This window comes from Euleptes europaea, chromosome 2 (genome assembly GCF_029931775.1).
Source record: "Euleptes europaea isolate rEulEur1 chromosome 2, rEulEur1.hap1, whole genome shotgun sequence".
In the NCBI taxonomy this organism is placed as follows: Eukaryota; Metazoa; Chordata; class Lepidosauria; order Squamata; family Sphaerodactylidae; genus Euleptes; species Euleptes europaea.
The window spans coordinates 4,458,310-4,471,582 of NC_079313.1; the positions used below are offsets into that span (position 1 = coordinate 4,458,310).

General features: G+C 48.5%; 1 protein-coding gene across 3 annotated transcripts in view; it reads right to left on the reverse strand.

Moving 5' to 3' along the window:
- Positions 1–3,965: 3,965 nt before the first annotated feature.
- Positions 3,966–13,273, reverse strand: part of DAZAP1 (DAZ associated protein 1) — a 157,238-nt gene continuing 147,930 nt past the window's right edge. For all 3 annotated transcript variants that reach the window (XM_056845585.1, XM_056845584.1, XM_056845583.1), the window contains 5 exons: positions 12,311–12,464; positions 10,694–10,723; positions 9,902–10,042; positions 9,479–9,661; positions 3,966–4,056 (listed from right to left, as the gene is read on the reverse strand). In XM_056845585.1, the coding sequence (XP_056701563.1) occupies positions 3,977–4,056; positions 9,479–9,661; positions 9,902–10,042; positions 10,694–10,723; positions 12,311–12,464 (588 nt within the window). In that variant the 3' untranslated portion in view covers positions 3,966–3,976. The remainder of the gene's footprint in view (positions 4,057–9,478; positions 9,662–9,901; positions 10,043–10,693; positions 10,724–12,310; positions 12,465–13,273) is intronic.

Consider the following 13,273-nt stretch of genomic DNA (forward strand, 5'->3'; position numbering starts at 1 on the left):
CTGGGATGACATGCCTCATTACCTATGTATATAGTAGCGCCCTCTTAGGATTTTATGTATTTTATACTTGTATTTATGTATTTTATATTTGGAATTTCTGCCGTTAATATTGATGCGATTTTAGTCAACTGTTGACGATTCTATTCTTTTGTACGTGACTGGCTATGTGCCGTATTAATAAAATGACTGGCTGAACATCCCCTCTTTGCGAAACCGGCTTGATGCAGTCGGGCTGAGTGACGAAAGCAAGGACCGCTGAAGAGGAAATGCTGCCATGACTCTTCCCTCAACCATGTTGCTTGGATCCTCCTCTCTAAACAAAAGCTAGACTCGGGTACTTGGTCTATCCTGAGAGCTCTTGGCAGAATTTTGCCTGCTCAAGTTGAAAGCTGGTGGTAAGCCTGGCTTATATCGAGGAGAGGACAGCTTGCTTGATCGTTCTGGTCCCTGTGATAGAATGTTCCGGATCTATGAGAACTCTAGTAATACCCTTGTGACAGCCCTGTGTCGATAAGGTAGCATGACGTAGCAAGCTTTCATGTGGCACCAAACTTTTCTGGGGTCCAAGAAGCCTGCTGCCTACCCCCACACCAAGGCCCTAAGCCAGGGGTCCCCAACATAGCACCTGTGGGTGCCGTGTGGCCCAACACCTTTGCTGGCGCCTGCTAGGTATTGTTGAAAGTGGGTGGGGTTAGACGGGGATTTTGCCCAGCAAGCCTTCTGATTGGAGATCTGATTTGCTGTGCAGATTTCTGGGAAAGGTTGCTTTGGCGGCAGCTGCCGCCACGGTACGAGGATCTTCACCTGGCTCCAGGTAAGCTCTGGCAGCCATTTTGTGGCTGGCTCTGCCTCCTGCAGCGGCTGAGCCCACCACGCTGTGTCAGATTTTCAAGACTGCCTGCTGGCTCAAAAGGTTTGGGGACCCCTGCTCATCTGAATGCCAAAACCCAGGCAGTTACTCTGGGCCAGGCTTCAGGGGGTTCTTATAAGCAGCCGCAGCGTGTTTCATTCTAAGTGTGATGGCAGAAGACCCAAACTCGTACACAATTGCGGCTCCTGTTCTGGGAACAGAGACAGCAGTTTCCCTGTTCACAGAAAAGGAGGGCTGATCGAGCGGCTTCTCTTCCAGTGAGGAGGTTGCTCGAGTGCAAAGGTTATCAGCCGGCTCACTTCTACAGGAATGTCATTGGAACCAAATTGGTCCTTTTCTTTAGAACCATCGCAATCAGGATAAAAGAATTGGGGGTGGGCGGGTTAACTCCTTTCACTCGGATGGCATGAAAACAAAGAAGCAAACGGAACTGGATTCGGGCTGGGACAGAAGCAGCAGCTCTGAAGTGGTACGATACTATGGCCGACAGCAGCCTAGAAACTTGGTGTGTTTTTTTTGCAGGTGTCTTATATTTCCTTTGGAAGTTCAATGTAAACCAAATCTGCAGAATGGCTTGTCGGAAATTTACACCTGTGTGTATCTATAATTCATTTTCCCGCAGGCATCTCCTGATCTCCATCCATCCATTTTAATGCACCGATAGGTTAACAAGCTGCTTAGTATGCATCTTGATCAGTTGCCCGAAAGGTTTAGAGCTCCGGTTCCCAAACTGTGCTTCACAGAGAACTTGGTGCTCTGCGAAACATCTCCTAGCGCTTCGTGAAGAGATTGGAAAAAATACTACTGTACAGTAGTAAAAATACTGTCATTCGGTTTAGTATGTAGGTGCTGCTGGGTGAAAGTTAGTGCTCCGTGACGAATTTCTCTCCTGAAAAGTGATCCACGACTCAAAAAGTTTGGGAACCGCTGGTTTAGAGTATGCGGATCTCTCTCAGCGCTGCCTGGGTCGTAAAGAACCACAGGTCCCCTCTCCCTCTGAGTGGAAGGTGCTGCAAGAGAACCCGAATGTTCCCATTAATGTGTGGAAAGTATTATCCGCCCCTTCCACCGACACGCTAGAGGTATTATCGGCCCATACTGCTTGGGGGAAACACCGAGGACTGGCCCTCCCCACCTCTAGAGGAGGCTCACTAGGGGTTCGGCAACTAGACGGCCTACAAGCAGCAAGCCAACCCCTTTCCCGTCAAGCACATCCACCAGTGACGTTTCCTGAACCTACAACGGCACCTGGGGAAGAAAATTAACATCTCGCATCGCGCTGTAGTGTCCACGCAAGTACACTGTACATGAAGTTTACCCTCCAGCTCCTGTGGCACAGGGTGATCACCCCACACCTCTACTGCTTTGGGAAAACCGCAAGCGTCAACAGAGAAAAATACACTCACGTCTGACCCTTCGGACAGCCCCTTCTTGCAGGATTATAGGCGAAGAAGGGATTCTAACCTGTATTAGCCCTGTACCCCTAAGTCTAGGGGTAATATTTAATTCACTGCAACTAAGGCAGAGGATACATTTTTAAAAAATAAAAAAAAGCCACTTCCTAGTTGTGGTGCTCGGCCACAGGCAGGCTGGGGAAGAAGGGGCTGCATGAGTTAAAATTTTTAGCACCTTCTCCCCCCAACTATCTTGGGCTTGCTTAAACCGGGTACTTGTAAGTCCAGTTCAGCTGCTGACTTGTGCTGCCTAAGAAGCACTCCCCCTCCTCCTCCTCTTCCCCCCCTTTCCAGTTAAGGTATAACCCGGCTGACTCTTCCAGTATTCTGGCCTAACAAGGGTCAGCGACCAATGCAGACCTTCTCCAAACAGTTGTCTGTAGCTGCCTTAAAAGCAGGCTGTATCACATCTGGAGAAACACACTGCGGAGCTGCGAGAGTCATGGAACTTTCCTGGAGGCAGGCCACTTAAAGGGCCTCCTTCGATAGCCAACACCGGGCATGCTGGCGTGTGAAAGGAGTTTGTTCTGCTTTTATTTTGTTTTTTTGTTTTTAATCTGTCCAGGCTCAACAACTAGTTAGGGTAAAAAGAAGACGCAGTCTCAAACGCTGTGTGTGTGCAAAGAGTTACTGCAATTTAACACCTCTCTCTCTCCTCGGAGCGAGGGCACAGCAGGTGCGTGCTCTCTCTTTTATAGAGAAGTAAACCATCCTGCGTTCGTGGCAGTTGTCTGAATCTGTGCTGCTTCGCCGCTCCCAGGGCGTCACTGCCCATCACAAAGAGGACGGCTTCTTCTCAATCAAGCGGAGCAAGGAGGAAGAGCTGCGGGGCACCCTTACGTAGCTTCGTGCCAAAAGGAAAAGGGAGGGAGAGGCAGGAAGCCACTTCTCAAAGATCGTGTCTGTTCCCGACAGAGCAGAAGGTGAATTAGTGAGAACAGGAAACCCTCAGCCCTATTTTCTGGAAGGGAATACTAATAACAAGCACAGGGAAGCAGAATTTTGGCCTGAAGAGAAGACTGAGAGGGGATATGAAAACCATCTTTAAGTACTCGAAGGGCTGATAGAGAGGATGGTGCCAAGTTGTTTTCTGTTGCCCCAGAAGGTCGGACCAGAACCCATGGGTTGAAATAAAATCAAAAGAGTTTCCGTCTAGACATTAGGAAGAATTTTCTAACAGTTCGAGCGGTTCCTCAGTGGAACAGGCTTCCTCGGGAGGTGGTGAGCTGTCCTTCCCTGGAGGTTTTAAAGCAGAAGCTAGATGGCCATCTGTCAGCAAGGCTGATTCGATGACTTTAGGCAGATCATGAGAGGGAAGGCATCTTGTGGGCATGGAGTAGGGGGTCACTGTGTGTGTGTGTTGGGGGGAGGTAGTTGTGAATTTCCTGCATTGTGCAAGGGGTTGGACTAGATGACCCTGGTGGTCCCTTCTAACTCTAAGATTCTAATTCTTGGAACAAGGGTCAACGACCGTTTGAACTCGAAAAGTCACTAGCGGAGGGCAATCACCTCCCCCACCCACCTCTTAAGAGGGGAACCACCTGCAAGAAAAATACGGTTACTTCTTCCCCCCGCCCCACCAATCCCTTCAACACACAGTTTTACAAGCAAGAGGATTTGGTTTAAAGAGGCTCCACCTACCTAGGGTAACTCACTTCTCAGCCTGACCATAAGTGTGTAAACAAAGAATTGGCCCGAAGCCTGAAGGGTCTTGAGAATAGGTACCCAGCCCTGGTAAGAAATGGAGGAAACCAGGGTGACTAAACCCCCAAGAGAGCCCTGCACAAAACCTACAATTCTCTCGGAAAGGGATGAGGGAAACTTACCCACAATGCCGTGCTTATGGTCACCCTAGCTGAAAGAAGGACTGGCAGCGTTTCGAAGACACTGCCCAAGGGTCTGTGAAGGTGCCACGATAATTTAAGCAACGTCTACAAACCCCCCACTTAGAAATCTTAACAGCTACGCATCTTATAGTGAAAAAACGTGCAGAAGGGAAAAGACAACCTTGCCCATATAATGCTGCTTAGCACTGGATGAGGGATACATACGTGTGAAGCAAGGATTCTTCGCAACTCGTGGTAAACGGCCTTAAATGAGCAGGTGACAAGATTTGGACACTGAACTGGATGAGTCCTGAACCATTTCGATCCTGAGTATCAAGCCTCTCCAGTTCAAAGGGCAATCTACCTTTGGATTTCTTATAGCGCCCTATCTTGAGGAGTTCAGGAAAGGCTTCGCAGTTTCTTTCTTTCTTTCTTTTTTTTAGGAGGACACGCCAGGCAGCAGGAGTTAGCACACCAAATTTATTTTCTTTATTATTTTTTTTCTTGGCCTCTCCCTTAACAAGCAGTGTAAGTACTAGAATCAAACTACAGGAAATACTGGGGGATACACCTTCCAAACGTAAAGAGTTTGGAATCAGCAGGGGGACAAAAGCACCTTTCACACCAGAAGCAGGTAAGGAAAGCACCTCCCCATATGCTCGTGGCCTCAGCACAATCCTGACCAGGACAGACAAGAATGCCTTTAAGGCTCTTCTGGAAATCAGAGGCTTGTGCAGAGATGCAGTTTGTAGGGCAATCTGCAGGTGGGCAGGAGAAATACACCTGTCCTTACAAAGCAAAAACCCAACAACACCTGAATCGGCAACATCTTTTCCCCATTGTTCCACCCTGCCTGTTTCCCTGAAGCCAGGTGAGGAACCTTTTTGGGCGCAAAAAAAGGACAACAAAGCAAACTTATGCATTCAACAAGCCTCTCACAACACATGAACACATGAAGCAGACTTCTGCTGAGTCAGACCCTTGGTCCATCAAAGTCTACTCAGTCTACTCAGAAGGGCAGCAGCTCTCCAGGGTCTCAGGCAGAGGTCTTTCACATCACCTACTTGCCTGGTCCCGCTAACTGGAGATGCTAGGGATTGAACCTGGGACCTTCTGCATGCCAAGCAGATGCTCTACCACTGAGCCACAGCCCCTCCCCTGCTCGATCACTTGCAGAAAATTTCAAAAAGGCCCCACAGTACTCGGATTAGCAAAGCGTTCTGGAGAATACTTTTTTCCACCACCCTCAATGGTTCCTCAAGATGTTACCTTGAGCCTCCAGACACCCTTCCCCTCCCGTATGCTACAAGGAGCTTGCTGACAGAAAATCTCTTTGAACGGCATAAAATTCACAAGGCATTCCATAGCCGGCAACAGCACCCAAGTCAGCTGCGAGGGTTTTCCGGTGCAGAAGAGGGGAAGGTGATTGTAAGCCGGTTTGATTCTCCCTTAAGTGGCAGAGAAACCCAGCATATAAAAACCAACTCTTCTTCCAAGATCAGAGAAGAACACAAGTCTATTTTGCTATGCCTCCCTTCCTTGAATGTCAACCTAATAGTTCACATTCAACACATGAACACATGAAGCTGCCTTCTACTGACTCAGACCCTTGGTCCATCAAAGTCAGTATTGTCTACTCAGACCGGCAGCAGCTCTCTAGGGTCTCAGGCAGAGGTCTTCCACATCACCTATTTGCCTAGTCCCTTTAACTGGAAATGCTGGGGATTGAACCTGGGACCTTGTGCACGCCAAGCAGATGCTCTATCACTGAGCCACGGCCCCTCCCCCATCAGGCCCCTGTTCATCAGGTTTGTGGATGATACTGAACTGAGTGGGGTAGTTAATACTTTGGATGACAAAAATAGGATGCAGCTGGGGTAGTTAATACTTTGGATGACAAAAATAGGATGCAGCTGGGCTTGGGCTAGGATGCAAGATTATTATTTTTTGTGGCCATGAAGTCATATCTGACTTATGGCCTCCCCTAGTGGGGTTTTCAAGGCAAGAGACATTCAGAGGTTGACTGCCACTCCTTGCCTCCGCATCACGCCCTTGGTATTCCTCGGAGGTCTCCCATCCAAATGCTTGCCAGGGTCGACCCTGCTCAGCTTCTGAGATCTGACGAGATCAGGCTAGCCTGGGGCTACCCAGGTCAGGGCAGGATGGAGGATTGGCGCAGGCAAACAAAATGAAGTTTAACAGGGGCAAATGTAAAGTGCTGCACTTGGGTAGTAAAAATCAGTTATATAAATATTAGATGGGTAAAAGAGCCCCGTGGCGCAGAGTGGTAAGCTGCGGTACTGCAGTCCAAGCTCTGCTCACGACCTGAGTTTGATCCCGACGGAAGTCAGTTTCAGGTAGCCGGCTCAAGGTTGACTCAGCCTTCCATCCTTCCGAGGTCGGTAAAATGAGGACCCAGCTGGCTGGGGGTAAAGGGAAGATGACTGGGGAAGGCACTGGCAAACCACCCCATAAATGAAGTCTGCCTAGAAAACATTGGGATGTGACGTCACCCCATGGGTCAGGGATGACCCGGTGCTTGCACAGGGGACCTTTACCTTTAAAACCTGGGTGGATGGTACAACTGGTGGAAAGGATCTGGGGGTTCTAGTGGACCACAAGCTTAATATGAGCTTAGCAGTGTGATGCAGTTGTTAAAAAAAAGGCTAATGCGATTTTAGGCTTCATTTGCAGAAGCGTAGTGTCATGGTCAAGTGTGGTATCGGTGCCGCTGTACACGGCTTTGGTTAGACCTCACCTCGAGTACTATGTTCAGTTTTGCACATGACAGTTTAGGAAGGTTGTCAGCAAACTGGAAGGAGTCCAGCATAGGGCAATGAAGCTGATGAGGGGTTTGGAGACCATGTCCTATGAGGAAGAACTTCCTGACAGTGTTCGTCACTCACCCTTGTTAGGTGGTAGATTCTTCATCATTGGAGGTCTGTAAGTATCCACTGGATACTTACTCTTTGGGGATATTAAGAACATAAGAAAAGCACTGCTGGATCAGACCAAAGTCCATCAAGTCCAGCAGTCTGTTCACACAGTGGCCAACCAGGTGCCTCTAGGAAGCCCACAAACAAGATGACTGCAGCAGCACCATCCTGCCTGTGTTCCACAGCACCTACGATAATAGGCCTGCTCCTCTGATCCTGGAGAGAATAGGTACGCATCATGACTAGTACTCATTTTGACTAGAGGCCATGAATACCCCTCTCTTTCATGAACATGTGTATCCCCTCTTAAAGCCTTCCAAGTTGGCAACCATCACCACATCTTGGGGCAGGGAGTTCCACAGTTTAACTATGCGTTGTGTGAAGAAAGACTTCCTTTTATCTGTTTTGAATCTCTCACCCTCAAGCTTCAGCAGATGACCCCGCGTTCTAGTATTATGAGAGAGGGAGAAAAGCTTTTCCATCCACTCTCTCCATACCATACATATTTTTATAGACCTCTATCATGCCTCCCCTTAATCACCTTCGGTCCAAGCTAAGCAGCCCTAAGCGTTTTAACTGCACCTCATAGGGCCATTCTCTAGTCCCCTGTTCATTTTGGTTGCTCTTTTCTGCACCTTCTCAAGCTCTGCAATATCCTTTTTGAGGAGTGGCGACCAGAACTGTACACAGTATTCCAAGTTTGGCCTCACCATAGATTTGTACAAAGGCAGTATGATAGCAGCAGTTTTATTCTCTGTTCCTATATTATAGTGGTAGATCCTATGTTGAGAGGAGGTTGGACTAGATGACCCTGGTGGTCCCTTCCAACTCTGAGTGTAAATAAAGACAGCCCCCACCTAAAGTTTCTGCTAGAGTCCAGCACAGTCCTACAGAAAGGAACATAAATGCCTTAAAGCAACCCTGATACAAATTCTCATACTTCCAAGGTTAACACGGCCCTGCAAAATGCTTCCAACAGTCAACTCCTCTACAATCAGGTTGCAAACAAAACGCACTCCCTTACGCGACTGAACTGGAGAGGCGAACCCTTTGAGAAAGGTGGAGGTGTAAAACCCCTCCAGAAGCAAGCCTGCCCCAGAGTATCTGAGGGGGAAGCCAGAAGCCGCTAGCCTTAACCCCCTGGAGCATCGGGATCTGACAGAGGATTAGCTACCAAAAGAGCGAGCAGTTAAAGGGATGAAGTGTGCCTAGATTTGTGTCAAGGAGCGCTGAAAGCAACTCCCCGTAAATTCAAAATAGAACTATAAAAAAAAAATCTACTTTTTTTGATGCTGGCCATTTTCTCAGTGATGCCCAAATGAACCCATGTTTTGCAGGTTAGGTATGTCCACAGAAAGTGATGTGAATTTACGCTGGCTAACTCAAGCTTGCAAATTGGCTCTCCTACCTTTGTTTCAACTCTAAAGACAAGATGATGAGTCAAATGTCCTTTTTTAAAGCCCCATGCAGGCCTGGAAGGTTGCTTCCAAAGAGGGCCTACTCATAGAAACCACACACTCAGTTAAATTCGTAGCTGCCTCCCCTCCCCACTCTTCAGGGTTAAAAGCCCCCTTTTCGGCATCTCCCAAGTCCACTTGAATTGCAGCTGACACTCTGCCCAGATCACCCTAAGTCTTCTCCCACAGATGGTTACTCTGTTCCTAGAAGGCAGTTCTGCCAGGTTTGAGAAAGTTCTCAAGGGCCAGCTTGCACTTAACAGTGACAGCCACCACAAGGGGATGATAGCCATCTTCAAGTACTTGAAGGGCTGTCATATAAAGGAGGGTGCCGAGTTGTTTTCTGTTGCCCCAGAAACAATGGGTTGAAATTAAATCAAAAGAGTTTCTGTCTAGACATCAGGAAGAATTTTCTAAGTTAGAGTGGTTCCTCAGTGGAACAGGCTTCCTCGGGAGGTGGTGAGCTCTCCTTCCCTGGAGGTTTTTAAGAAGAGGCTAGATGGCCATCTGTCAGCAATGCTGATTCTACGACCTTAGGCAGATCATGAGAGGGAGGGCACCTTGGCCATCTTCTGGGCATGGAGTAGGGGTCACTGGGGTGTAGGGGGGAGGTAGTTTTGAATTTCCTGCATTGTGCGGGGGTTGAACTAATGACCCTGGTGGTCCCTTCCAACTCTATGATTCTATGCCAAGTATATATCTATCTATCCCAAGAAAACACCTTTTCAAAGGCAGGGGAGATGGCCACAATCTCAGCGGTGAACGTTTTGGAAATCTTTTGCCAGAGCGGGGGGCAACATTCTACGGCACTCGCATGCAACCCTGTTCCCCCCACCCCACCCCTCCACCGAGCCCTTCTGAACAATAAAAGGGGAAGCAGGAAAATCTGGGAAGAAAGAGACCAAGACCAACAGATTCTACGCCAAACACTTACCAAACTGACTATAGGGGAATTCTGGTTGGCCGGTTGGTGGCTTGCTCATGTCCTGAGTTGGCTGAGATGGTGGCGGTGGTGGTGGGAAAGCTAGTGGTGTGGCCCCGGGGGTGGCAGGCGGTGGAGGAACGCCAGCGGGGGCAAACTGGTCGGGCGGAGGAGGCGGAGCACCGTAGCCAAAGCCTGAGAGGGGGAACAGGAGAGGGAACGTTCACTCCGACGTAGAAGGGGCTCCCAGTACAGGAGAAGGGCCTGCGCTAGGCTACTTGTTCGACTGCGGCCCGAGCGGGAAAGGGGGCACCCCTCAAGATTCCTTCCCGCTTCCCCGCCCTCTTTGCAGGCTCCGCTAGAGATAAGGAGGGCCAATTGGGGCACGTGAACGCATGCACCGACACACACGCAGCATCGGTCAGGAATACTTACTGAAGGGTGGAGGGGTGCCGTATCCCTGTGGGAAGCCCTGTGGGGGTGCAAATCCTCCTGGAGGTGTGGAGACGATGTACGAGGTAAAAGGCGGTGGTGGTGGTGGAGCTCCTCGGCCTGGAGGAGGGGGGCCGTACCCACCTGGGCAGACGTCAGGGGAGACACAAGGAGTCAAAAACAAAACCAGAGGCTGGCGACTTCTCGGCCAGAATCAGTCCTCGAGGGACACTGCTTGCTATACTCTAAGCTAAATTTCTCAGAATTTTGTACTGCTAATTGCGCGCTTTGAAAGTTTTCACCCTGGGCATGCGGTGATTCGTCGCCTCTGATCAGCGCAAGGCCGGGGGGCGGGACTTCTATGGGATTTTTTTTGCATTGCTTTTGGGGGCAGGGGGGTCAGCTGCATCAAATTGTGTAAGATTGTGGGGGACTTAGGAGAGTCATCTGGTCACACTTCACAGTACAACAAACCAATAGTATTGTTTTCTTTGGCCAATGCAACCAAACTATTACGCGGCATAGCATTCTCATTAAAAAGCAAAACACTCTAAGTACTGCCCTCCCCCCCAACTGTTGACTAATCAACAAATCCCAGGCTTAGTTCCCCCACAAAAAAGCAAAATGAAGGAGTGGTAGAAGTCAAAAGCTCAAAGACCCCTGGGAACTGCAGTTCAAGAAGGCTACCCCATAATTCTTCACAGCCTCACAACAATCATAACGCTGATCATTTGGCTTTGCATAATTAATTCCAGCTCCCGTATCCAGGACCCTCTAGGCTCATAATACACTTACCAAGTGCTTGTCCTGCTGGTACCCACATACCTAAGGCGAGGGGGAAGGAAGACAAAGACACCATGTCAGGAGACGACACCTACTTCATCAAGAACAGGGCGGGTATTTTATCACCTCACCTTCTCGGGAGGGCAGTGGGAACTTCAAGAAGTATTAAGCACACTGTCAAAAGTTATTCAGTCAATGGGACAGAGCAGCCGACAGCTGGGTTATGCCCAGGGACTTGGCAGTTTGCCTCTGCTTTCTGAGATTGTGGAGGTTCTTGTCCCGCCTGTTCGTGGAACAGCGCTTTTTCATCGAAGGGGAGATCCTCCACCCTAGCCTTAACATCTGGCGTCAATGTGGAGGACCGCAGCCAGGAGCAGTGCCGGACAACAATGCTGGAAGCGACAGCCCTGCCCGTGGCATCTGCCATGGGGCATGCTGCACCGAGCTAGTGTTTGCCCGGGCACCGACCCTTGGTCTGTAGGACCTTAACAAGGGTACACTTATCCTCAGGTAAAGTTATTCGACTCAATTGGTTGCCCGGTTTTGTGCCCAGGTCTGTAATCACAGAAAAACTGAGAAGGGCCTTTAATCCTGAAGAGGGGCAGAGACATTAGTTCCTTGAAATGACTTAATCTCTAGTATTTGCCCAGGATAGTGTCGAAGTGTTAAGTCGCTGACAGATACGTGCAGTTTTAGCTGGTATCTATTAGGACTATCCTGTGTGTGACAAGATCATTTGTATATAAATTTTATTCTTTCTGTAATTAATGTTTCCTTTATACGCCTACTGGTCGTGGACTGTAATAATGAAGAACTGAACTGAGCAATTCCATTTATATAGTGTTATTGTGAAGTGAGGCATTCGGACACTAGTTGGTGGTGGCTTTCCTCACGAGACTTTTGAGGCGGGGCTGCAGAAGGCTAGTGAGAGATGCAGCGGACAGCATGTCGGGTGTGAACAAGAGATCAAGTCAAATACCCACAGCCCAAAAGGTTAAAGAGCATCAACCAAGTAAGAGATGGGCGAACTGGTTTTAAAAGTTCCCGTGCCCTCTCCGTGTATCCGACAGCCATCCCAAAAGTAACAAAGGTTAACTTTAAATTTAAAGCACATTTAGGGCTTTAAGTGTTGATAATGTCCCCTTTCTGCACAACACCAAATTATATCCTACCACTCCGTGCACCTAATGCTGGCAGCTTTCTCCAGTGCAAAGAACAGCCGGACAAAACCAACTGCCCACATTTTGTGGCGAACAGGATACAGATGGGGCTTCTGGTAGCCAGTGAGCGTATAAAGTATATACTTAAGCATGTATAAATAAGATAGATGCTCTCCAAATATTTTTGTTTGCATGCAAGGACAAGAAGCCAAGAACGCCCACGTGGCCACGGCCCACTCAGCTGCCTGCTTGGCGCATGGGGGGAGGGGGCCGAGCGCACCCACTCCACCAACTTGATAACAGGATTTTTGGCCCCCAGGGAAAGCCTGAACTGGGCCCAGGAGCAAAGCGGCAGCAGCAGCCAGTTTGAAAGCTAAAACGGTGTTTTGAAACAGTCACCGGGGGGGGGGGGGAGAGATCTGTCTTGAGAAGTCAACTCGGGATCCCAGCGTGGACTGTAAAGAAATACCTTGAGGCCCGTAGCCTTGCTGCCAAGTCGGTGGGGGCTGCCCTGCCCAGCCATTGGCAGCGCTTGGCATGATGCGGCTTCCCCACTGGCTGGCACCCGTCGGCCCTGGCGTCTGGCTTTTGTTATCCCGAGGCTCGGCACGCTTCACCTCCACCTAGAGAAAGAGACCAGGCGCTCAGGGGGGAGAGGCTGCGTGGTCAAATTGCCCCCTTCTTCCCCTTTCTCACACACCCATAATTTACACTTTAAAAAACTATATCTTAGCACCTTATAACTTATGGCTAAGTACTTAAAAAGGTATTAAACTTTATTTAAGGACACTTTATTTTAAAAAAAGTAAATGTTTCTCAGGTACCACGGATGTCAGAGCGAGCCGTTCCAAGACTTTTCACTTCATGTGAAGCCCGGGCAAAACAGACCCTCTCCACAAGATCTGTCTTCCATTAAATCGTTTCACTTGCTAGTTCAGCAGCAGCAACTGCTTGAAGGATTTTCGCTCTCGATTTATAGCTCTTAACATCTTGCCTCACAGGTAAAAGTTTACAGGTGAAGTGGAAGAGAAGTAAAAGGTAAAAGAAGGTGCTTTAGTCAGATCTTTTTTTGTGATGGTGGTGGTGGTTTAATTGAAGAAAGTGATGGAATTTAGGACTGAAATCCATCACTTCCAAAACTGAAATTTCAGCTCTGTTCAATACCTGAGAAACACACATTTCAGTTTCTCCTTTTTTTAAAAATCCATTAAAAAAAACAACTTAAGGTTTGTTTGTTTTTAATTTAAAAGTCTAATGGAAGAGAGAGACTTACCTTCCCCAGGCTAACGCTTAAAGAACCTCAATTAACTCAAACAATGTCAGAAGGAATGGATGTGATAAGAGAACCTTACATTACATCTAACGAAAAAGTAAACAAACATGCAGGTAATAAAAAAATGGACAGTTGCGTCAATAAGAAGCAAAACCTTCA